General features: G+C 45.2%; 2 protein-coding genes and 1 long non-coding RNA gene across 3 annotated transcripts in view; 2 read left to right on the top strand and 1 right to left on the bottom strand.

The window, feature by feature from the left end:
• The window catches only part of PRKCG (protein kinase C gamma), a 40,317-nt gene extending 39,789 nt beyond the window's left edge, over positions 1–528 (top strand). The window contains exon 19 of the mRNA XM_072921590.1: positions 290–528. Coding sequence (XP_072777691.1) covers positions 290–451 — 162 coding nt within the window. The 3' untranslated portion in view covers positions 452–528. The remainder of the gene's footprint in view (positions 1–289) is intronic.
• Positions 529–11,542: 11,014 nt separating this feature from the next.
• CACNG7 (calcium voltage-gated channel auxiliary subunit gamma 7) lies at positions 11,543–23,938 on the top strand. The gene is made up of 6 exons (XM_072921609.1): positions 11,543–11,728; positions 15,001–15,204; positions 17,640–17,726; positions 19,178–19,318; positions 21,634–21,779; positions 23,605–23,938. The coding sequence occupies exons 2-6, from the start codon at positions 15,009–15,011 to the stop codon at positions 23,872–23,874; spliced, it is 840 nt and encodes a 279-aa protein (XP_072777710.1). The 5' UTR covers positions 11,543–11,728; positions 15,001–15,008; the 3' UTR covers positions 23,875–23,938.
• Positions 23,799–25,862, bottom strand: LOC121468840 (uncharacterized). Its single transcript, XR_012052662.1, has 9 exons — positions 25,797–25,862; positions 25,435–25,568; positions 25,249–25,403; positions 25,041–25,206; positions 24,907–25,009; positions 24,543–24,875; positions 24,254–24,315; positions 24,087–24,211; positions 23,799–23,901 (listed from the first exon to the last, which is right to left on the bottom strand). It is a non-coding gene; the product is annotated as an uncharacterized lncRNA (long non-coding RNA).
• Between the last annotated feature and the right edge of the window lie 379 nt (positions 25,863–26,241).

Genomic DNA, 26,241 nt, shown 5'->3' with positions numbered 1-26,241 from the left:
AAATCCCAAATTTGCCCCAAATTTTCCCCTCAAAATTCCCCCCCAAAATCCCCCCAAAATCCCAAATTTCCCTCTAAAACCCCCCCTAAAAACCCCCATTTAAAAACCCCAAATCCCCCCAAAAAAACCCCATTTTTCCCAAATCCCCCCCTTATTTCCCCCAAAAACCCCCCTTTCCCCCCCATATTTCCCCCCCTCCTCCCTTTCATTTTCCCCCACCTTTCCCCCCTTTCCCCCAATCCCACCCCTTAAAATTTACCCAAAATTTCTTCTTTTTCCCCCAAAAAAGTGCGGCCGGAACGGGGAAAACTTTGACCAGTTCTTCACTCGCGCCCCCCCCGCGCTGACGCCGCCGGATGCGTTGGTCCTGGCCGGGCTGGACCAAGCCGAGTTCGAGGGGTTCAGCTTCACCAACCCCGACTTCCCGCAGCACCCCGGCTCCCTCGTCTGACCCCCCAAAATTTGGGGAACACCCCCTGAAAAATTTGGGATGGTCCGACCTCGAATTCCCAAAAAATTCCCATAAAATTCCCCCAAAAAATTCAATTATTTTGAGGTTTTCCCCCCTGTTTTGGACCATACCAAGTTTAGGAACCCCCCCTGTTTTGGACTGGACCAAGTTCTGGGATGCCCCAAAAAATTTGGGATATTCCGACCTCGAATTTGCAAAAAAACCCCAAAAAATTCCCCAAAAAATTCCAATTTTTTTGAGTTTTTTCCCCTATTTTGGACTGTACCAAGTTTGGGACCCCCCCACCCCCCCTGTTTTGGACTGGACCAAGTTCAGGGAATCCCCCAAAATTTTGGGGAACCCCCCCCTGAAAAATTTGGGATGGTCCGACCACGAATTCCCAAAAAAACCCCAAAAAAATCCCCAAAAAATTCAAAACAAATTTGATTATTTTCAGGTTTTCCCCCCTATTTTGGACTGGACCAAGTTCAGGGAATCCCCCAAAATTTTGGGGAACCCCCCCGAAAAATTTGGGATCGCCCGACCCCAAATTCCAAAAAAATTCCAAAAAATTCCAAAAAAATTCCAAAAAAAATTGACTTTTTTTGAGTTTTTTCCCCCTATTTTGGACCGTACCAAGTTCATGGACCAAGTTCTGGGATCACCCAAAAAATTTGGGATCCCCCGACCCCAAATTCCTAAAAAAACCCCCAAAAAAATTCGATTATTTTGAGGTTTTCCCCCTTATTTTGGACTGGACCAAGTTCAGGGATGCCCCCAAAAAATTTGGGATCCCCCAACCCCAAATTCCCGAAAAAACCAAAAAAAATTCCCAAAAAAATTCAATTATTTTGAGGGTTTTCCCCCCTATTTTGGACCGTACCAAGTTTAGGACCTCCCCCTATTTTGGACTGGACCAAGTTCAGGGATTCCCCAAAAAATTTGGGATCCCCTGACCCCGAATTCCCAAAAAAACCCAAAAAAAAACCAAAAAATCCCAAAAAATTTTCAAAAAAATTCGATTATTTTGATATTTTCCCCCCTATTTTGGACCGTTCCAAGGTTAGGACCCCCCCTGTTTTGGACTGTACCAAGTTTTGGGATCCCCCAAAAAAATTTGGGATCCTCAGACCTCGAATTCCCAAAAAAACCCAAAAAAACCCAAAAAAATTCCCCAAAAAAATCTATTATTTTGAGGTTTTTCCCCCCTATTTTAGACCATACCAAATTCATGGACCAAGTTCTGGGATCACCCAAAAAATTTGGGATCCTCAGACCCCGAATTCCCAAAAAAAAACCCAAATTATTCCCAAAAAAATTTTATTATTTTGAGGTTTTCCCCCCCTATTTTGGACTGTACCAAGTTCAGGGACCCCCCCAGACCCCAAATTCCAAAAAAAACCCAAAAAATTCCCCAAAAAAAATCGATTATTTTGAGGTTTTTTCCCCCCTATTTTGGACTGTATCAAGTTTTGGGATCACCCAAAAAATTTGGGATCCTCAGACCCCAAAATTCCAAAAAAATTCCCCAAAAAATTGATTTTTTTGAGGTTTTCCCCCCTATTTTGGACTGGACCAAGTTTGGGACCCCCCCCCATTTTGGGATGTACCAAGTTCAGGGAATCCCCCAAAATTTTGGGGAACCCCCCCCAAAAATAAATTTGGGATCCCTCGACCACGAATTCCCAAAAAAACCCAATAAAATTCCCAAAATATTCAAATTCTTTTGAGGTTTTTACCCCCTATTTTGGACTGGACCAAGTTCAGGGATCCCCCCAAAAAAATTTGGGATCCCTCGACCCAAAATTCCAAAAAAATTCCAAAAAAAATTTGATTATTTTGAGGTTTTCCCCCCTATTTTGGACTGGACCAAGTTCAGGGATCCCCCCAAAAAATTTGGGATCCCCCGACCCCAAATTGCCAAAAAATTCCCCAAAAAAATCCCTTAAAAATCCAAATTATTTTGAATTTCCCCTAATTTTGGGGTTTTTTTTCCCAAAATTTTTGGGTTTTTTCCCCGAATTTTTGGGCATCCCCAAAAAATTCCCACTAAAATTTGGGGTCCCCCTAAAAATTCCCAAAATTTGACCAAAAAATTCTTTAAAATTCAAAATTTTTCCCCAAATTTTGGGATTTTTTTTTCCCCCCAAATTTTGGGATTTTTGCCCATCTCCCCCCTGAAATTTTGGGATTTTTCCACCCAAATTTTTGGGATTTTTTCCCAAAATTTTGGGAATTTTTTCCCTCCCAGCTGTGACTCCTCCTGGGATGAGCGGGGAGGACCCAAAATCCCCCAAAATTCCCCCAAAAATCCGAAAATTTCCCAAAAATTTCCTCAAGATCCCCAAAATTTCCCAAAATTTCCCCAAAAATGCCAAAATTTTCCCTAAATTCCTCCAGAATTTCCTGAAATTGTTTAAAAATTTCCCCCAAATTCCCCAAATTTTCTCAAATTTCCCAAAAAATCCCCAAAATGCCTAAATTTTCCCAAATTCCAAAAAATCCTCCCAAAATTTCCAAAAAACCCCAAATTTTCCCAAATTCCCCCAAAAATCCTCCCAAAAATTCCAAAAAAATCCCCAAATTTTTCCCAAAATTCCCCAAAAAATCCCAGAATTTCCCCCCAAAAAATCCCAATTTTCCCTCTGAGTTTTCCCCAAAAATCCCAAAATTTCCCCAAAAATCCCAAAAATTCTCCCCAAAAATCCCCCAAAATTCCCCAAATTTTCCCCAAATTTCCCCCAAAATCCCCAAATTTCCCAAAAAATCCCAAATTTTCCCCAAATTTCTCCAAAAATCCCAAAATTTCCCAAATTTCCCCAAATTTCCCTTTCCTCAATAAAGTCGCTGAGCCCGTCCGGAGCCTCTTGATTGAACTGGTTTATACTGGTTTATACTGGGAGGGACTGGAGGAACTGGTTTATACTGGGAGGGACTGGAGGAACTGGTTTATACTGGTTTGGATTTATCTGAACTGGTTTATACTGGTTTGGACTGGTTTATACTGGGAGGATTTTTGGGGAACTGGTTTATACTGGGAGGGACTGGTTCGGACTGGTCTGGGTTGATCTGGACTGGTTTATACTGGTTTATACTGGGAGAGACTGGGAGGGACTGGGAGGAACTGGTTTATACTGGTTTGGATTGATCTGGACTGGTTTATACTGGGAGGGTTTTTGGGGAACTGGTTTATACTGGTTTGGACTCGTTTATACTGGGAGGATTTTTGGGGAACTGGTTTATAGTGGGAGGGACTGGTTTATACTGGTTTATACTGGGAGGGACTGGGGAAACTGGTTCGGATTGGTCTGGGTTGATCTGGACTGGTTTATACTGGTTTGGACTGGTTTATACTGGTTTATACTGGGAGGGACTGGTTTGGACTGGTTTGGACTGGTCTGGATTGATCTGAACTGGTTTATACTGGGAGGGACTGGGGGAAATGGTTTATACTGGGAGGGTTTGGGGAGAACTGGTTTATACTGGTTTATACTGGGAGGGACTGCGAGGGACTGGGGGAACTGGTTTATACTGGTTTGAACTGGTTTATACTGGGAGGGACTGGGGGGACTGGTTCGGACTGGTCTGGATTGATCTGGACTGGTTTATACTGGTTTGGACTGGTTTTATACTGGTTTATACTGGTTTATACTGGGAGGGATGGGGGAAATGGTTTATACTGGAAGGGGGCAACTGGTCCATACTGGGAATCCCAGAACCCCAAACTGGTTTGTACTGGGAGCCCAAACTGGTTTGTACTGGGAGCCCAAACTGGTTTATACTGGGAGCCCAAACTGGTTTATACTGGAACCCCAAACTGGTTTATACTGGGAGCCCAAACTGGTTTATACTGGGAGCCCAAACTGGTTTATACTGGGAGCCCAAACTGGTTTTTACTGGAACCCCAAACTGGTTTATACTGGGAGCCCAAACTGGTTTATACTGGAACCCCAAACTGGTTTATACTGGGAGCCCAAACTGGTTTGAACTGGGAGCCCAAACTGGTTTATACTGGGACCCCAAACTGGTTTATACTGGGAACCCCAAACTGGTTTATACTGGAGCCCAAACTGGTTTATACTGGAGCCCAAACTGGTTTATACTGGAGCCCAAACTGGTTTATACTGGAACCCCAAACTGGTTTATACTGGGAGCCCAAACTGGTTTATACTGGGAACCCAAACTGGTTTATACTGGGAACCAGAACCCCAAACTGGTTTATACTGGGAGCCCAAACTGGTTTATACTGGGAGCCCAAACTGGTTTATACTGGGAGCCCCAAACTGGTTTATACTGGGAGCCCCAAACTGGTTTATACTGGGAGCCCAAACTGGTTTATACTGGGAGCCCAAACTGGTTTATACTGGGGACCCCAGAACCCCAAACTGGTTTATACTGGTTTATACTGGTTTGGACTGGTTTGGACTGGGGGATTTGGGATTTTGGGGGCAAAATTTGGGATTTTTTGAGGGAAAAATGGAAAATTTGGGGAGATTTTGGGAGGAAATTTGGGATTTTTGGGAGAAATTTGGGATTTGAGGAGAAAATTTGGGATTTTGGGGTGAAATTTGGGATTCTTGGGGGAAAATTTGGGATTTTTGGGGAAAATTTGGGATTTTTGGGGGTGAAATTTGAGGAGTTGGGATTTTTGGGAGAAAAATTTGGAATTTTTGGGGGGGAAATGGAAAATTTGGGGGCAAAATTTGGGGTTTTTTTGAGGGGAAAAATGAAAAATTTGGGGGTTTTGGGAGGATTTGGGATTTTGGGGTGAAATTTGGGATTTGAGGAGAAAATTGGGATTTTGGGGGGAAATTTGGGATTTTGGGGGTGAAAATGGAAATTTTGGGGGGATTTTGGGAGGAAATTTGGGATTTTGGGGAAGAAATTTGGGAATTTGGGAGGATTTGGGATTTTGGGGTGAAATGTCAGATTTTTGGGGTGAAAATGGAAATTTTGGGGGGATTTTTGGGAGGATTTGGGATTTTGGGGGGGAAATTTGGGATTTTTGGGTGAAATTTGGGGGTTTGTGGTGACATTTGGGATTTTTGGGGGGCAAAATCCGGAATTTTCGGGGGATTTGGGATTTTTGGGGTGAAATTTGGGATTTGGGGGGATAATTTGGGAATTTGGAGGGAAAATTGGGATTTTTTGGGGTGACATTTGGGATTTTTGGGTGAAATTTGGGATTTTTGGGGTCACATTTCGAATTTTAGGGGTGAAATTTGGGATTTGAGGGGAAATTTTGGGATTTTGGGGGTGAAATTTGGGATTTTTCTGGAAAATTTGGGAATTTTGGGGTGAAATTTGGGATTTTTAGGGTCACATTTGGGATTTGGGAGGTGAAAATTGGGATTTTTGGGGTGAAATTTGGGGGTTTTGGGGTAACATTTGGGATTTGAGGGGAAATTTTGGGATTTTTGGGGTCACATTTGGGATTTTTGGGTGAAATTTGGGATTTTTGGGGAGAAATTTGGGATTTTTGGGGAGAAATTTGGGATTTGAGGGGAAAATTTGGGATTTTGGGGGTGAAATTTGGGATTTTTGCGAGATTGGAGATTTTTTTTGGGAGGAATTTGGGATTTGAGGGGAAAATTTGGGATTTTTGGGGTGAAATTTGGGATTTTTGGGGTAACATTTGGGATTTTTGGGGTGAAATTTTGAATTTTTGGGGAGAAATTTGGGGTTTTGGGGGGGAAATGGAATTTTTGGGGGGATTTTGGGAGGATTTGGGATTTTGGGGGGGAAATTTGGGATTTTGGGGGTGAAAATTGGGATTTTTGGGTTGAAATTTGGGGTGAAATTTGGGATTTTTCGGGTGAAATTTGGGGGTTTTGGGGTAACACTTGAGATTTGAGGGGAAATTTTGGGATTTTTGGGGTCACATTTGGGATTTTGGGGGTGAAAATTGGGATTTTGGGGATGAAAATTGGGATTTTAGGGTCACATTTTGGATTTTGGGGTTGAAATTTGAGATTTTAGAGGGGAAAATTTGCATTTTTGGGGCTGAAATTTGGGATTTTGGGGGGAAATTTGGGATTTTTGGGGTGACATTTGGGATTTGAGGAGAAAATTTGGGATTTTGGGGGTGAAATTTGGGATTTTTGGGGGAAAATGGAAATTTTGGGGGGATTTTTGGGAGGATTTGGGATTTTGGGAGGAAATTTGGGATTTTTGGGTGAAATTTGGGGGTTTGGGGGTGAAAATAGGGATTTTTGGGTGAAATTTGGGGGTTTGTGGTGACATTTGGGATTTTTGGGGGGCAAAATCCGGAATTTTCGGGGGATTTGGGATTTTTGGGGTGAAATTTGGGATTTGGGGGGATAATTTGGGAATTTAGAAGGGAAAATTGGTATTTTTGGGGGGCAATTTGGGATTTTTGGGAGATTGGAGATTTTTTTGGGAGGAATTTGGGATTTGAGGGGAAAATTTGGGATTTTTGGGGTGAAATTTGGGATTTTTGGGGTAACATTTGGGATTTTTGGGGTGAAATTTTGAATTTTTGGGGAGAAATTTGGGGTTTTGGGGGGAAATGGAATTTTTGGGGGGATTTTGTGAGGATTTGGGATTTTGGGGGGGAAATTTGGGATTTTGGGGGTGAAAATTGGGATTTTGGGGTTGAAATTTGGGGTGAAATTTGGGATTTTTCGGGTGAAATTTGGGGGTTTTGGGGTAACACTTGAGATTTGAGGGGAAATTTTGGGATTTTTGGGGTCATATTTCGAATTTTAGGGGTGAAATTTGGGATTTGAGGGGAAATTTTGGGATTTTGGGGGTGAAATTTGGGATTTTTCTGGAAAATTTGGGAATTTTGGGGTGAAATTTGGGATTTTTAGGGTCACATTTGGGATTTGGGAGGTGAAAATTGGGATTTTTGGGGTGAAATTTGGGGGTTTTGGGGTAACATTTGGGATTTGAGGGGAAATTTTGGGATTTTTGGGGTCACATTTGGGATTTTTGGGTGAAATTTGGGATTTTTGGGGAGAAATTTGGGATTTTTGGGGAGAAATTTGGGATTTGAGGGGAAAATTTGGGATTTTGGGGGTGAAATTTGGGATTTTTGCGAGATTGGAGATTTTTTTTGGGAGGAATTTGGGATTTGAGGGGAAAATTTGGGATTTTTGGGGTGAAATTTGGGATTTTTGGGGTAACATTTGGGATTTTTGGGGTGAAATTTTGAATTTTTGGGGAGAAATTTGGGGTTTTGGGGGGGAAATGGAATTTTTGGGGGGATTTTGGGAGGATTTGGGATTTTGGGGGGGAAATTTGGGATTTTGGGGGTGAAAATTGGGATTTTTGGGTTGAAATTTGGGGTGAAATTTGGGATTTTTCGGGTGAAATTTGGGGGTTTTGGGGTAACACTTGAGATTTGAGGGGAAATTTTGGGATTTTTGGGGTCACATTTGGGATTTTGGGGGTGAAAATTGGGATTTTGGGGATGAAAATTGGGATTTTAGGGTCACATTTTGGATTTTGGGGTTGAAATTTGAGATTTTAGAGGGGAAAATTTGCATTTTTGGGGCTGAAATTTGGGATTTTGGGGGGAAATTTGGGATTTTTGGGGTGACATTTGGGATTTGAGGAGAAAATTTGGGATTTTGGGGGTGAAATTTGGGATTTTTGGGGGAAAATGGAAATTTTGGGGGGATTTTTGGGAGGATTTGGGATTTTGGGAGGAAATTTGGGATTTTTGGGTGAAATTTGGGGGTTTGGGGGTGAAAATAGGGATTTTTGGGTGAAATTTGGGGGTTTGTGGTGACATTTGGGATTTTTGGGGGGCAAAATCCGGAATTTTCGGGGGATTTGGGATTTTTGGGGTGAAATTTGGGATTTGGGGGGATAATTTGGGAATTTAGAAGGGAAAATTGGTATTTTTGGGGGGCAATTTGGGATTTTTGGGAGATTGGAGATTTTTTTGGGAGGAATTTGGGATTTGAGGGGAAAATTTGGGATTTTTGGGGTGAAATTTGGGATTTTTGGGGTAACATTTGGGATTTTTGGGGTGAAATTTTGAATTTTTGGGGAGAAATTTGGGGTTTTGGGGGGAAATGGAATTTTTGGGGGGATTTTGTGAGGATTTGGGATTTTGGGGGGGAAATTTGGGATTTTGGGGGTGAAAATTGGGATTTTGGGGTTGAAATTTGGGGTGAAATTTGGGATTTTTCGGGTGAAATTTGGGGGTTTTGGGGTAACACTTGAGATTTGAGGGGAAATTTTGGGATTTTTGGGGTCATATTTGGGATTTTGGGGGTGAAAATTGGGATTTTGGGGATGAAAATTGGGATTTTGGGGATGAAAATTGGGATTTTAGGGTCACATTTTGGATTTTGGGGGTGAAATTTGAGATTTTAGAGGGGAAAATTTGCATTTTTGGGGCTGAAATTTGGGATTTTGGGGGGAAAATTTGGGATTTTTGGGGTGACATTTGGGATTTGAGGAGAAAATTTGGGATTTTGGGGATGAAATGTGGGATTTTTGGGGGGAAATGGAAATTTTGGGGGGATTTTTGGGAGGATTTGGGATTTTGGGGGGGAAATTTGGGATTTTTTGGTGAAACTTGGGGGTTTGGGGTGAAATTTTGGGGTTTTGGGTGAATTTTGGGATTTTGGGGTGAAATTTGGGATTTTTGGGGTGAAATTTGGGATTTTTAGTGTCACATTTGGGATTTTGGGGTGAAATTTGGGATTTTTGGGGTGAAATTTGGGATTTTTAGGGTCACATTTGGGATTTTGGGGGTGAAATTTGGGATTTTGGGGAAAAATTTGGGATTTTAGGGGGTGACATTTGGGATTTGGGGGGCAAAATCCGGAATTTTGGGGGGATTTGGGATTTTTGGGGTGAAATTTCGGATTTTGGGGGTCACTTTTGGGATTTGGGGGGTAAAACCTTCAATTTTGGGTCAATTCGGGATTTTTTGGGGTGAAATTTGGGATTTTAGGGGATGGGATTTGGGAGGGGGGAGCAAAATCTTCACTTTTGGGGGGATTTGGGATTTTTGGGGTGAAATTTGGGATTTTGGGGGTTCAAATTCCCGATTTTTGATGCCAATTCCTATTTCGGGATGGGTAATTCGCCCCGTTTTTGAGGGGAAAAAATTGAATTTTGGGTTGAATTTTCTCCTTTAGGGTCCCTTTTTTTCCCCCTTTTAATTTTTAATTTTTAATGTTTAATTTTTCATTTTTCATTGTTAATTTTAATTTTTTATTTTTTATTTTTAATTTTTGATGTTTAATTTTTAATGTTTAATGTTTATTTTTAAATTTTTAATGTTTATTGTTTAATGTTTATTTTTTAATTTTTAATTTTTATTGTTTATTTTTTTTATGTTTAATTTTTAGGTTTTAATGTTTATTTTTAATTTTTATTGTTTATTTTTTAATGTTTAATTTATATTTTTTAATTTTTATTTTTTTAATTTTTAATATTTAATATTTATTTTTAATGTTTAATTTTTAATTTTTAATGTTTATTTTTAATATTTAATATTTAATAATTATTTTTAACGTTTAATTTTTAATTTCTAATAATATTTATTTTTTAATTTTTAATTTTAATTGCTTATTTTTAATGTTTATTTTTTTAATATTTAATTTTTAATGTTCCATTTTAAAATTTTTATTAATATTTATAATTTAATATTTCATATTTAATATTTAATGTTTAATATTTAACATTTAACTTTTAATTTTTAATTAATTTTTTTAATGAAAGGCGAGAAACCGCCGACACCCAAACCCAAAATCCCCTTTTTTTTAAAAAAACACCCAAAAAATCCCAATTTTCCCTCATTTTTTTGGAGGGTGGGGGAGGGGCGCTGCGGGTGCGCGGCCCCTTTAAGAGCGGCGGCGATGACGTCACGCGGTGCCCGTTTGGGGGGGGGTTTTGGTGCCCATCCCCCACCCCTCCCCCCCCCCATCCCCCCTCCCCCACCCCCCCCTCCCCCCCCCCGCGTCCGTTTGTCCGTCCCGCGCCTCCGGCCCGGCCCCGCCGCAGCGGCCGCAGCAGCGCCCGGGAGGCTCCGTCCGTCTGTCCGTCTGTCCGTCCGTCCGTCTGTCCGTCCGTCTGTCCGTCTGTCCGTCTGTCCGTGTGTCCGTCCGTGTGTGTGTCCGTCTGTCTGTCCGTCTGTCCGTCTGTCCTTCCTTTCCCTCATCCTCGTGTCTGTCCGTCTGTCCGTCCGTGTGTCCGTCCCCGCATCCTCCATCCCCCTCGTGTCCGTTTGTCCTTCCCCCGCATCCATCCCTGTGTCTGTCTGTCCGTCTGTCCGTCCCCGCATCCTCCATCCATCCCCGTGTCCGTCTGTCCGTCCTTCCTTCCCCGCATCCTCCTGTCTGTCCGTCTGTCCGTCCGTGTCCTCCATCCCCGTGTCCGTCTGTCCGTCCCCATCCCCCCGCCCGTGTCCGTCTGTCCCCCCGTGTCCTCCATCCCCCCCCGTGTCCGTCTGTCCGTCCTTCCCCCGCATCCTCCTGTCTGTCCTTTCCCCGTCCTTCCCCGCGTCCTCCATCCCTCCCCGTGTCCCTCTGTCCTTCCCCCGCGTCCTCCGTCCTTCCCCGCATCCTCGTGTCTGTCTGTCCTTCACCGCATCCTCCATCCCTCCCCCCGTATCCGTCTGTCCTTCCGTGTCCTCCGTCCCCGTCCCCATCCCCCTCCGTGTCCGTCTGTCCTTCCTCCATCCTTCCCCGCATCCTCCATCCCCGTGTCCCTCTGTCCATCCCCCCCCGTGTCCGTCTGTCCTTCCTCCTTCCCTCCCCGTGTCCTCCATCCCCGTGTCCGTCTGTCCCCCCGTTTCCGTCTGTCCGTCCGTGTCCGTCTGTCCTTCCTCCATCCGTCCCCGCATCCTCCACTCCCGCATCCCCGTGTCCGTCCGTCTGTCCTTCCTCCATCCCCGTCCCCATCCCCCCCGTGTCCGTCTGTCCTTCCGTGTCCTCCATCCCCGTGTCCCTCCGTCCCTCCCCCCCCGTGTCCCTCCGTGTCCGTCTGTCCGTCCCCCCTTTCCCGTGTCCCTCTGTCCCTCCGGTGTCCGTCTGTCCTTCCTCCATCCCCCCCCCCGTGTCCCCCCGTGTCCGTCTGTCCGTCCCCCCCCCATCCTCGTGTCCGTCTGTCCCTCTGTCCCTCCGTGTCCTTCTGTCCCTCCGTCCCCCCCCGTGTCCGTCTGTCCTTCCGCGTCCTCCATCCCCCCCCGTGTCCGTCTGTCCCTCTGTCCCTGTCCCGTGTCGGTCTGTCCGTCCCGTCCCGCTCCGATGGCGCGCGGGGCCCGCGGGGCAGCGACGGCGCCGTGAGAGGGTGAGAGAAATGGGGGAATTTGGGGAAATTTGGGGATTTTGGGGGATTTTGGGAGGATTTGGGGATTTTGGGGGGATTTGGGGAAATTTTGGGGAATTTTGGGGATTTTTGGGGGGATTTTGGGGGGATTTTGGGGGAATTTTGGGGAAATTTGGGGAAATTATGGGATTTGGGGGGAATTTTGGGGAATTTGGGGAAAGTTGGGGGATTTTGGGGGAATTTTGGTGTAATTTAGGGAAATTTGGGGGAATTTTGGGGAGATTTGGGAGGAATTTTGGGGAATTTGGGGGAATTATGGGGTAATTTAGGGGAATTTGGGGAAATTTTGGGGGGAATTTGGGGGATTTGGGGGGATTTTGGGGAATTTGGGGAAATTTGGGGGATTTTGAGGGAATTATGGGGGGATTTTGGGGGAATTTTGGGGAATTTTGGGGAATTTCTGGGAACTTTGGGGAAGTTCGGGATTTTGGGGGAATTTTGGGGTAATTTAGGGGAATTTGGGGGGATTTTGGGGTAATTTAGGGGAATTTGGGGGAATTTGGGGGAATTTTGGGGAATTTCTGGGAACTTTGGGGGGATTTGGGGGAATTTTGGGGGGATTTGGGGGGAATTTAGGGGGAAATTATGAGAATTTGGGGGGTTTTGAGGGATTTAGGGGAATTTGAGGGGTTTGGGGGGATTTTTGGGGGGATTTTGGGGGTTTTGGGGAATTTTGGGGGGATTTTGGGAGGGTCCCTTTATCCCGAAATTGCTCCGAATTCAACCCAAAAATTCCCCAAATCCCAAAAATTCCCCCAAATCCACCCCCAAAATTCCCCCAAATCTCCCCAATTTTACCCCAAAATCCCCCAAAATCCCCCAAATTTCCCTCCCCGCCCCTCCCCCCCCAAATTCCCTCAAACCTTCCCAAACTTCCCCAAATTTTCCCGAAATTCCCCAAATTTCCCCGCCCACTTTTAACCCCTTCATCCCCGCAGGCCCAAAAAACTCCCCAAAAACTCCCCAAAATCTCCCCAAAATCGCTCCGGGAATGCGGCAAAACTCCCCAAAATCATCCCAAAACTGTCCTAAAATTATCCCAAATTATCCCAAACTTATCCCAAAATTCATCCCAAATGATCCCAAAAAAGATCCCAAAATTATCCCAAATTTATCCCAAACTTATCCCAAAATTATCCCAAAATTTATCCCAAAATTTATCCCATAATTTATCCAAAAATCATCCCAAAATTTATCCCAAAATCATCCTCAAAATATCCCAAAATTATCCCAAATTTATCCCAAATTTATCCCAAATTCCCCTCACTGCCTCTTCCTCCTTTTTAACCCCTTCATGCCCACATTGCTCCAACATACCCCCAAAAAACCCTTAAAAAAACCCCAAAAATTGGGTAAAATCCCCCAAAATCCCCCAAATTCCCAAAAAATTCCCAATAAATTCCCAAATTTCCCATCTCAGCCACTTCCCCGCCCATTTTTAACCCCTTCATGCCCTCATTGCTCCAACATACCCCCAAAAACCCTTAAAAAAACACCAAAAATCAGGGAAAATCCCCAAAAATTCCCAAAAATTCCCAAAAAAATCCCAAAAAATCCCAAAAAAATTCCCAAATTTCCCATCCCAGCTTCTTCTCTGCCCATTTTTAACCCCTTCGTGCCCACATCGCTGCTCCATTCTGCTCCTCACACCCGCCCTCAACCTCAGCCTAAAAACTTCCAAAAATCCCCCAAAATTCCCAAAAAATTCCCAAAAATTCAAAAAAAATTCCCAAAAAAATCCCAAAAATTCCCAAAAAATTCCCAAATTTCCCTCTCTGACCATTCCCAGCCCATTTTTAACCCCTTCGTGCCCTCATTGCTCCCCAGATCCCTCCTCACACCCGCCCTGAACCTCAGCCTAAAAACCTCCAAAAATTCCCCAAAAATTCCCCAAAAATTCCCAAAAAATCCCCAAAAAATTCCCAAAAATTCCCAAAAAATTCCCAAAAAATTCCTGAATTCTCTTTTTTGACCCTTCCCCAGCCACTTTTAACCCCTTCGTTCCTGCCTCGCTCCAACACACCCCCAAAAACCCTTAAAAAACCACCAAAAATCAGGAAAAATCGGGAAAATTCGGGAAAAAATCCCCAAATTCCCAAAAATTCCCAAAAAATTCCCAAAAATCCCCAAAAATTTCCAAAAATTCCCAAATTTCCTACTCTGACCCTTCCCAGCCACTTCCCAGCCATTTTTAACCCCTTCGTGACTGTTTTGCTCCAACATACCCCCAAAAACCCTTAAAAAAACCCCCAAAAATCGGGAAAAAATCGGGAAAAATTCCCAAAAATTCCCAAAAATTCCCAAAAAATCCAAAAAAATCCCAAAAAATTCCCAAAAAATTCCCAAAAATTCCTGAATTCCCCTCTCAGCCTCTTCCTGTTCACTTTTAACCCCTTCATGCCCACATTGCTCCAACATACCCCCAAAAACCCTTAAAAAACCACCAAAAAATCGGGAAAAAATCGGGAAAACTTCCCAAAAATCCCCAAAAATCCCCAAAAATTCCCAAAAAATTCCCAAAAAATTCCCAAAAAAATTCCTGAATTCCCCTCTCAGCCTCTTCCTGTTCACTTTTAACCCCTTCATGCCCACATTGCTCCAACATACCCCCAAAAACCCTTAAAAAAACACCAAAAATCGGGGAAAAAAGCGAAAAAAACCGGGAAAAATGCCCAAAAATTCCCAAAATTCCCAGGTGTCAGGATGAGCTGGTGCAGCTCGCGGGCGCTGACGCTGCTGAGCAGCGTTTTCGGGGCCTGTGGCTGCTCCTGGTGGGAATCGAGCCCAGAGAGCCCCAAAATCCCCCGAAATGGCCCCAAAATCGCCAAAAATTCCCCAAAATTCCCAAAAAATTCCCAAAAATTCCCAAAAAATTCCCAAATTTTCCTCTCTGACCATTTCCAGCCCACATTTAACCCCTTCATCCCCACATTGCTCCCTGGATCCCTCCTCACATTCGTCCTCAACGTCGCCCTAAAAACCTCCAAAAATTCCCAAAAATTCGCAGAAAATTCCCAAAAAATCCCAAAAAATTCCCAAAAATTCCCACAAGATTCCCAAAAAATTCCAGAATTCCCCTCTCAGCCTCTTCCTGTTCACTTTTAACCCCTTCATGCCCACATTGCTCCAACATACCCCCAAAAACCCTTAAAAAACCACCAAAAATCGGGGAAAAAAGCGAAAAAAAACCGGAAAAATTCCCAAAAATTCCCAAAAATTCCCGGGATTTCCAGGTGTCAGGATGAGCTCGTGCAGCTCGCGGGCGCTGACGCTGCTGAGCAGCGTTTTCGGGGCCTGTGGGCTGCTCCTGGTGGGAATCGCCGTCAGCACCGACTATTGGCTCTACATGGAGGAGGGCGTCGTGTCCCCCCAGAACCAGAGCACCGAGGTGCGCATGGCGCTGCACGCCGGCCTCTGGCGCGTCTGCTTCTTCGCAGGTAGCCATGAAAATTCCCAAAAATATTTGGGAATTGTGGGGAAAAAAATTTGGGATCGATCGGAAAAAATTTGGGGAGGATCAGATGAAAAATGGCCGAGATACGGGGCTTAAAATGCAAAATAAATGGAATTTTTGGGGCATTCTTCCAGGCTCTGGAGCATATGAGTCATGGCAGGTAGCCCCAAAAATTCCCAGAAATAGCCAGGAAAAATTTGGGATCGATGGGAAAAAATTTTGGGATCGATCGGATGAAAAACGGCCGAGATATGGGGCTTAAAATGCAAAAAAAATTGAATTTTTGGGGTATTTTTCCGGCCTCTGGTGCATCAGATTCATCGCAGAGAGACTTGAAAAAATCCCAAAAATATCCTGGAAAAATTTGGGATTCCAGGAAAAAAAATTTGGGGTGGATCGGATGAAAAATGGCCGAGATATGGGGGTTGGAAGGGGAAATAAATGGAATTTTTCGGGTATATTTTTGCCTAAAAATCTCTTGGAAAAATTCTGGGATCAGTGGGAAAAAAATTTGGGATCGATCAGAAAAAATTTGGGGTCGATCGGATGAAAAATGGGGGAGATATGGGGGTTAGAAGGGGAAATAAATGGAATTTTTGGGGCATTTTTTGGGGTCCAAAATTCCCAAAAATCTCTTGGAAAAATTCTGGGATTGGAGGGAAAAAAATTTGGGATCGATCGGATGGAAAATGGCCGAGATATGGGGGTTAGAAGGGGAAATAAATGGAATTTTTGCGGGATTTTCTAGGCCCAAAATTCAAAAAAATATCCTGGAAAAAATTCTGGGAATTGTGGGAAAAAAATTTGGGGTCGATCGGAAAAAATTTGGGATGGATCGGATGGAAAATGGCCGAGATATGGGGGTGAAAATGGGAAATAAATGGAATTTTTGCGGGATTTTTTAGGTCCAAAATTCTCAAAAATCTCTTGGAAAAAATTTGGGAATTGTGGGGAAAAAAATTGGGAATTTTAGGAAAAAATTTGGGATTGATCGGATGAGAAATGGGGCAGATATGGGGGTTAGAAGGAGAAATAAATGGAATTTTGGGATCATTTTTGGCTTCATTTAAGGTGAATTTTGGGTGAATTTTGGGAGAATTTTGGGTGAATTTTGGGTGAATTTTGGGTGAATTTTGGGTGAATTTTGGGTGAATTTTGGGTGAATTTTGGATGAATTTTGGGTGAAATTTTGGGTGAATTTTCGGATAATTTTGGGCTCATTTAAGGTGAATTTGGGGTGAATTTTGGGTGAATTTTGGGCTAATTTTGGATTCATTTTGGGTTAATTTGGGCTAATTTTGGGGTTAATTTTGGGTGAATTTTAGGTTAATTTGGGCTGATTTTGGGATGAATTTTGGTTAATTTTGGGTTTAATTTTGGGTTAATTTGGGCTGATTTTGGGCTCATTTTGGGCTGATTTGGGGATATTTTTTGGCTGATTTTGGGTTAATTTTGACCAATTTGGGGATTCATTTTGGGGTGAATTTGGAGTTAATTCGGAGTTAATTTGGGGTGAATTTTGGGAGGATTTTTTGTGAATTTTGGGCCAATTTTGGGATATTTTTTGGCTAATTTTGACTAATTTGGGGATTCATTTTGGGGTGAATTTTGGGCTGATTTTGGGCTCATTTTGGGCTGATTTTGGGATATTTTTTTGGCTGATTTTTGGCTAATTTTGACCAATTTGGGGATTAATTTTGGGGTGGATTTGGAGTTAATTTGGCCCGATTTTTGGTGAATTTGGGGCTGATTTTTGGTGAATTTTTGGCCAATTTTGGGCTAATTTGGGGATTTTTTTGGCTAATTTTGGGATAATTTTGGGGTGAATTTAGAGTTAATTTGGGGTTAATTTGGAGTTAATTTTGGGCCAATTTTTGGTGAATTTTGGGTGATTTTTGCTGAATTTTGGGCCGATTTTGGGATATTTTTTGGCTAATTTGGGCTAATTTTGGAATTAACTTTGGCTAATTTTGACTAATTTGGGGATTAATTTTGGGGTTGATTTGGAGTTAATTTGGGGTGAATTTTGGGCGATTTTTGGTGAATTTGGGGCCAATTTTTGGTGAATTTGGGGCCAATTTTTGGTGAATTTGGGGCCGATTTTTGGTGAATTTGGGGCCGATTTTTGGTGAATTTTGGGCCGATTTTGGGTTAATTTGGGGATTTTTTTGGATAATTTTGGGGTTGATTTGGAGTTAATTTGGAGTTAATTTTGGGTGAATTTTAGGCCAATTTTTGGTGAATTTGGGGCCGATTTTTGGTGAATTTTGGGCCGATTTTGGGATATTTTTTGGCTAATTTTGTCTAATTTGGGGATTCATTTTGGGGTTGATTTGGAGTCAATTTGGAGTGAATTTGGGGTGATTTTTGGGGTGAATTTTGGGTGAATTTTGTCGATTTTTGGTGATTTTGGCGCAGGGCGGGAGAAGGGGCGCTGCGTCGCCTCCGAATATTTCCTGGAGCCGGAGCTGAACTTGGTGACGGAAAACACGGAAAACATCCTCAGTAAGGGCGGAATTCCGGGAATTTCGGGAATTTCGGGAATTTTGGGAATTTCGGGAATTTCGGGAATTTTGGGAATTTTTGGGATTTTTGGGGTGGAGTTTGGGAGAATTTTGGGAATTTTTGGGGGGGATTTTGGGGGTATTTGGGGAATTCTGAGGGAATTTTGGAGGGATTCCGGGGGGATTTTGGGAATTTCGAGGGAATTTTCAGGGGATTTTGGGGGATTTTGGGAATTCTGGGAATTTTGGATGGAATTTCAGGGATTTTGGGGAATTTTGGGGAGTTTTAGGGGAATTTTCTGAGAATTTTGGGGGAATTTTTTGGAATTTTTGGGGGATTTGGGGGATGATTTTGGGGCAGAATTTGGGGAGATTTTTGGGTAAAATCTGGGAAGTTTTTTTGGATTTTGGAGGGAAATTTGGGAATTTTGGGGAGGAATTTTTTTAATTTTGGGTGGATTTGGGGAGGATTTGAGGCAATTTGGGGGCGATTTTTGGGTTTTTTGGGGTTTCTTGTGGTCTGGAAATTTTGGATTTTTTTGGGATGTTCCTGAGGCTCTCGGGCTGAATTTGGGGAAAATTTTGGGAGGATTTGGGGTGAAATTGGGAGAAATTTTGGGGAGATTTTGGGGTGAAATTGAGGGAATTTTGGGTCGATTTTTGGATTTTTTTTGGTTTTTTGTGGTCTGGGAATTTCGTTTTTTTTTGGGGGATGTTCCTGAGATTCTCGGGGTGAATTTGGGGGGAATTTTGGGAGGATTTGGGGTGAATTTGGGAGAAATTTTGGGGTGGATTTGAGGGAATTTGGGGGCGATTTTTTGGTTTTTTTTGGTTTTTTTGTGGTCCGGAAATTTCGGATTTTTTTGGGGGATGTTTTTGAGGCTCTCGGGCTGAATTTGGGGGGAATTTTGGGAGGATTTGGGGTGAAATTGAGAGAAATTTTGGGGACATTTTGGGGAGATTTTGGGGTGGATTTGAGGGAATTTTGGGTCGATTTTTGGGTTTTTTGGGGTTCTTGTGGTCTGGGAATTTCGGATTTTTTTTGAGATGTTCCTGAGACTCTTGGGCTGAATTTGGGCGGAATTTTGGGAGGATTTGGGGTGAATTTGGGGTGGATTTGAGGGAATTTGGGGACGTTTTTTGGGGTTTTTTTGGTTTTTTGTGGTCTGGGAATTTCGGAATTTTTTTGGGATGTTCCTGAGACTCTCGGGGTGAATTTGGGGTGAATTTGGGGGGAATTTTGGGAGGATTTGGAGTGAATTTGGGAGAAATTTTTGGGTGGATTTGAGGGAATTTTGGGGACATTTTTTTGGGTTTTTTTGGGTATTTTGTGGTCTGGGAATTTCGGATTTTTTTTGGGATGTTCCTGAGACTCTCGGGGTGAATTTGGGGTGAATTTGGGGGGAATTTTGGGAGGATTTTGGGGGTTCCCGACGATTTTTGGCCCCCCAGAGACGGTGAGGACGGCCACGCCCTTCCCCATGGTCAGTCTCTTCCTGGTCTTCACCGCCTTCGTCATCAGCAACGTGGGGCACATCCGGCCCCAGAGGACCCTCCTGGCCTTCGTCTCGGGCATCTTCTTCATCCTCTCGGGTGAGGGAGACCCCCCAAAAATCAAAAAACCCCAAAAAAATCCGATTTTACCCCAAAAATCTGCGCCAAAATCAGCCCCGGACCCCCATTTCCACCCCTGGGGCTTCATTGTCCTCTGCAGGGTGGGAGACCCAAAATCGGCTCAAATCCCCCCAAAATTTCCCCAAAATCCCCCAAAATTGCCCAGAGACCCTCTGGGAGTCCCTCAAAATCAGAAAACCCAAAAATATCCGATTTTACCCCAAAAATCTGCTCCAAAATCAGCCCCGGACCCCCATTCCCACCCCTGGGTCTTCATGGTTCTCCTTAGGTAGGGAGACCCAAAATCGGCTCAAATCTCCCCAAAATTGGGTCAAATCCCCCCAAAAATTGGCTCAAATCCCCTCAGATTTTCCCAAATTTTCTGGAATTTCCCAGAATTTTCCCGAATTTCCCCCCAAACCCTCCCCAAACTCTCATTTCTCCCCATTTCTGCCCATTTTTGGCCATTTTCTCCCCAATTTTCTCCTTTTTTTTTGCCAATTCCCCCCATTTCCCCCCAAATTTCCCAGAATCTCCCAGAATTTTCCAGAATTTTCTGGATTTCCCTGGAATTTTCTGGAATTTCATGGAATTTTCCCAAATTCCCCCCCAAACGCTCATTCCTCCCCATTTCCCCCCCAATTCTCTCCCCATTTTTCACCATTTTCTCCCCATTCTTCACCATTTTCTCCCCATTTTTCACCATTTTTTTGCCATTTTTCGCTGTTTTTCCCCCGAATCTCCCGGAATCTCCCAGAATCTTCTGGAATTTTCTGGAATTTCCTGGAATTTTCCCAAATTCCCCCCAAACGCTCATTCCTCCCCATTTCCCCCCCAATTTTTTACCATTTTTTCACCATTTTCTCCCCATTTTTCACCATTTTCTCCCCATTTTTCGCCATTTTCCCCCCAAATTTCCCAGAATCTCCCGGAATCTTCTGGAATTTTCTGGAATTTCATGGAATTTTCTGGAATTTTCTGGAATTTCATGGAATTTCATGGAATTTTCCCAAATTCCCCCCCCAAACGCTCATTCCTCCTCATTCCCACCATTTTCCCACCATTTTTCACCATTTTCTCCCCATTTTTCACCATTTTCTCCCAATTTTTCGCCGTTTTCCCCCCCGAATTTCCCGGACTATCCCAGAATTTTCTGGAATTTTCTGGAATTCCCTGGAATTTTCCCAAATTCCCCCCAAACGCTCATTCCTCTCCATTCCCTCCCAATTTTTTACCATTTTTTCACCATTTTCTCCCCATTTTTCACCATTTTTTTGCCATTTTCCGCCATTTCCCCCCCCAAATTTCCCGGAATTTTCTGGATTTCCCTGGAATTTTCTGGAATTTCATGGAATTTCCCCAAATTCCCCCCCAAACGCTCATTCCTCCCCATTTCCCTCCCAATTTTTTTACCATTTCCCCACCATTTTCTCCCCATTTTTCTCCATTTTTTTGCCATTTTTCGCTGTTTTCCCCCCAAATTTTCCAGAATTTTCTGGATTTCCCTGGAATTTTCTGGAATTTCATGGAATTTTCCCAAATTCCCCCCCAAACGCTCATTCCTCTCCATTCCTCCCCAATTTTTTACCATTTTTTCACCATTTTCTCCCCATTTTTCACCATTTTTTTGCCATTTTCCGCCATTTTCCCCCCAAATTTCCCGGAATCTCCCGGAATCTTCTGGAATTTTCTGGAATTTCCTGGAATTTGCCCAAATTCCCCCCCAAACTCTCATTCCTCCCCATCCCCCCCCCCCCAATTTTTCACCATTTTTCACCATTTTCTCCCCATTTTTTGCCATTTTCCCCCCAAATTTCCCAGAATCTCCCGGAATTTTCTGGAATTTTCTGGATTTCCCTGGAATTTTCTGGAATTTCATGGAATTTTCCCAAATTCCCCCCCAAACGCTCATTCCTCCCCATTTCCCCCCCCACCACTTTTTTACCATTTTTTCATCATTTTCTCCCCATTTTTCACCATTTTCTCCCCATTTTTCACCATTTTCTCCCCATTTTTTCGCCGTTTTCCCCCCAAATTTCCCGGAATCTCCCAGAATTTTCTGGATTTCCCCAGAATTTTCTGGAATTTCATGGAATTTTCCCAATTTCCCCCCAAACTCTCATTCCTCCCCATTTCCCCCCCAATTTTTTACCATTTTTCCACCATTTTCTCCCCATTTTTCACCATTTTTTTTGCCATTTTTGACCGTTTTCCCCCCGAATTTCCTGGAATTTTCCGGAATCTCCCGGAATTTTCTGGAATTCCATGGAATTTTCTGGAATTTCGGTCCCCAGGGCTGTCTCTGGTGGTGGGGTTGGTTCTCTACATCTCCAGCATCAACGATGAGGTGATGAACCGGCCCGGCGGCTCCGAACAATATTTCCAATATCGCTACGGGTGGAGCTTCGCCTTCGCCGCCTCCTCCTTCCTGCTCAAGGAGGTCAGTGCCGGGAAAAATGGGAATTTGGGGAAAAAAATGGGAATTTTGGGAAAAAACCCGGAGTTTTTAGGTGAAAAAATGGAGTTTCTAGGTGAAAAAATGGAGTTTTTATGGTGAAAAATGTGATTTTTACGTGAAGAAAATGGGAATTTTACAGCCAAAAAATACCAGGGAAAATAAAGATTTTCCACATAATTCCTGGTTTTCCCAAAAAAAAAAAGGGAATGTTGGGGTAAAAAATGGGAATTTTGGAAAAAAACACCGAGTTTTTAGGTGAAAAAATGGGAATTTTATGAGGAAAAATGGGATTTTTATGTGAGAAAAAGAGGGACTTTTATGCCAAAAAACACGGGGGAAAATAAAGATTTCCCACGTAATTCCAGGTTTCCCCCCCCAAAAAAATGGGAATTTTGGGAAAAAACCCGGAGTTTTTAGGTGAAAAAATGGAGTTTTTAGGTGAAAAAATGGAGTTTTTATGATGAAAAATGCGACTTTTATGTGAATAAAAAGGGAATTTTATGCCCAAAAACACGGGGGAAAATAAAGATTTCCCACATAATTCCTGGTTTTCCCAAAAAAATGGGATTTTGGGGAAAAAAATGAAAATTTTGGGAAAAAACCCCGAGTTTCTAGGTGAAAAAATTGAGTTTTTATGATGAAAAATGTGATTTTTACGTGAAAAAAATGGGATTTTTATGACCAAAAACACCGGGGGAAATAAAGATTTCCCACATAATTCCTGGTTTTCCCCCCCAAAAAAAAGGGATTTTTGGGTTAAAAAATAGGATTTTTGGGTGATAAAATGGAAATTTTAGGTGAAAGAAATGGAGGCTTTAGGTGAAAAAATGGGGGTTTATGCCAAAAAATGGGAATTTTTACGTGAAAAAAAAAGGGAATTTTATGCCAAAAAAGACGGGTGTGACTGAGGTGTGTCACAGGTGTGTCACAGGTGTGTCACAGGTGTGTCACAGGTGTCACTAACCCCCCTCTCTCTGTTCCAGGTGTGTCACAGCTGTCACAGGTGTCACTCAGGTGTGTCACAGGTGTGTCACAGGTGTCACTAACACCTCTCTCTCTGTTCCAGGTGTCACAGGTGTGTCACAGGTGTCACTAACTGTTCTCTCTGTTCCAGGTGTGACTCAGGTGTGTCACAGGTGTGTCACGGGTGTGACTCAGGTGTCACTAACACCTCTCTCTCTGTCACAGGTGTGTCACAGGTGTGTCTCTCTCTGTATTTCAGGGCGCAGGTGTGATGTTGGTGTGACTCAGGTGTGTCACAGGTGTGTCACAGGTGTCACTAACACATTTCTCTCTCTGTTCCAGGTGTGTCACAGGTGCACACAGGTGTGTCACAGGTGTGTCACAGGTGTCACTAACACATTTCTCTCTCTGTTCCAGGTGTGACTCAGGTGTGTCACAGGTGTCACTAACACATTTCTCTCTCCCCCTTACAGGGGGCAGGTGTCACTCAGGTGTGCACAGGTGTGCACAGGTGTGCACAGGTGTGTCACAGGTGTGTTTCTCGTTGCAGGGCGCAGGTGTGATGTCGGTGTACCTGTTCACCAAGCGCTACGCCGAGGAGGAGCCGTGTCACACACAGGTGTGCACAGGTGTGCACAGGTGTGTCACAGGTGCACACAGGTGTGTCACAGGTATAACCAGGTGTGTCTCTCTGTTTCAGGGTGCAGGTGTGATGTCGGTGTACCTGCTCACCAAGCGCTACGCCGAGGAGGAGCCGTGTCACACACAGGTGTGACACACACAGGTGTACCCAGGTGCACACAGGTGTGTCACAGGTATAACTCAGGTGTGTTTCTCCCCACAGGGCGCAGGTGTGATGTCGGTGTACCTGTTCACCAAGCGCTACGCCGAGGAGGAGCTGTGCCGGGCACCGCCGCAGCTGCTGCGGCCGCGCCTCAGCACCTGCTCGGGGCTGTCGGCGCAATACCTGCAGCCGCGGGCGTGGCCCCGCCCCCGCAGCGCCTCCGACGCCTCCAGCGACGTCTCCATCCAGATGAGCCAAAATTACCCCCCGGCGATCAAGTACCCCCAGAGAGGGGTGCCACACCCTCACCTGTCCACATCGCCCTGCTAGGGCACACCTGGGCACACCTGGGCACACCTGGGTGTGTCTATGATACACCTGGGTATGTCTATGGTACACCTGGGCACACCTGGGCACACCTGAGATACACCTGGGCACACCCAGAACTACCCCCCGGCGATAAAGTACCCCCAGAGAGGCGTGACACACCCTCACCTGTCCACATCACCCTGTTAGGGGCACCTGAGCACACCTGGGCACACCTGGGATATACCTGAGATACACCTGGGCACAGCCAGAACTACCCCCCGGCGATAAAGTACCCCCAGAGAGGGGTGACACACCCTCACCTGTCCACATCACCCTGCTAGGGCACACCTGGGCACACCTGAGTGTGTCTATAACACACCTGGGTATGTCTATGATACACCTGAGTGTGTCTATGGCACACCTGGGCACACCTGGGCACACCTGGGTATGTCTATGATACACCTGGGCACACCTGGGCACACCTGAGATACACCTGGGATATACCTGAGATACACCTGGGCACACCCAGAACTACCCCCCGGCCATCAAGTACCCCCAGAGAGGTGTGCCACACCCTCACCTGTCCACCTCACCCTGCTAGGGGCACCTGGGCACACCTGGGCACACCTGGGCACACCTGGGCACACCTGAGATACACCTGAGTGTGTCTGTGGCACACCTGGGCACACCTGAGTGTGTCTATGGCACACCCAGAACTATCCCCCGGCCATCAAGTACCCCCAGAGAGGGGTGCCACACCCTCACCTGTCCACGTCACCCTGTTAGGGACACACCTGGGCACACCTGGGTATGTCTATGATACACCTGGGCACACCTGGGATACACCTGGGTATGTCTATGGCACACCCAGAACTACCCCCCGGCGATAAAGTACCCCCAGAGAGGGGTGCCACACCCTCACCTGTCCACATCACCGTGCTAGGGCACACCTGGGCACACCTGGGCACACCTGGGCACACCTGGGCACACCTGGGATACACCTGAGTGTGTCTATGATACACCTGAGTGTGTCTATGGCACACCTGGGCACACCCAGAACTACCCCCCGGCGATAAAGTACCCCCAGAGAGGGGTGACACACCCTCACCTGTCCACATCACCGTGTTAGGGGACACCTGGGCACACCTGGGCACACCTGGGCACACCTGAGATACACCTGGGCACACCTGGGATATACCTGAGATACACCTGGGCACACCCAGAACTACCCCCCGGCCATCAAGTACCCCCAGAGAGGTGTGACACACCCTCACCTGTCCACATCACCGTGTTAGGGGACACCTGGGCACACCTGGGCACACCTGGGCACACCTGAGATACACCTGGGCACACCTGGGCATGTCTATGATACACCTGAGTGTGTCTATGGCACACCCAGAACTACCCCCCGGCGATAAAGTACCCCCAGAGAGGGGTGCCACACCCTCACCTGTCCACATCACCCTGTTAGGGCACACCTGGGCACACCTGGGCACACCTGGGCACACCTGGGCACACCTGGGATATACCTGAGATACACCTGGGCACACCTGGGTACGTCTATGATACACCTGGGCACACCCAGAACTACCCCCCGGCCATCAAGTACCCCCAGAGAGGTGTGCCACACCCTCACCTGTCCACGTCACCCTGCTAGGGCACACCTGGGCACACCTGGGCACACCTGGGCACACCTGGGTATGTCTATGATACACCTGAGTGTGTCTATGATACACCTGGGCACACCTGGGCACACCTGGGCACACCTGGGCACACCCAGAACTACCCCCCGGCGATCAAATACCCCCAGAGAGGGGTGCCACACCCTCACCTGTCCACATCGCCCTGTTAGGGGCACACCTGGGCACACCTGGGCACACCTGGGCACACCTGGGCACACCTGGGATACACCTGGGATACACCTGGGCACACCTGGGATACACCTGAGTGTGTCTATGGCACACCTGGGCACACCTGGGCACACCTGGGATATACCTGAGATACACCTGAGTGTGTCTATGGCACACCTGGGCACACCTGGGATACACCTGGGTGTGTCTATGATACACCTGGGCACACCTGGGGGGGATTGGGGACACACCTGGGCACACCTGGATTTACCTGACATACACCTGGGCACTGTGGGATATACCTGGGCACACCTGGGTGTGTCTATGATACACCTGGGCACACCTGGGCACACCTGGGGTCACCTGGGGGCACACCTGGGCACACCTGGGGGTACCTGGGCACATTTCGGGCACACCTGGGCACCCCCGGGGTACACCTGGGCACACCCAAAACACACCTGGGCACACCTGGGATATACCTGTGATACACCTGGGTGTGTCTATGGCACACCTGAGATACACCTGGGCACACCCAAAA

The sequence above is a fragment of the Taeniopygia guttata genome, chromosome 37, assembly GCF_048771995.1.
Source record: "Taeniopygia guttata chromosome 37, bTaeGut7.mat, whole genome shotgun sequence".
Lineage (NCBI taxonomy): Eukaryota > Metazoa > Chordata > Aves > Passeriformes > Estrildidae > Taeniopygia > Taeniopygia guttata.
This window is presented reverse-complemented; position numbering and strand designations above follow the sequence as displayed.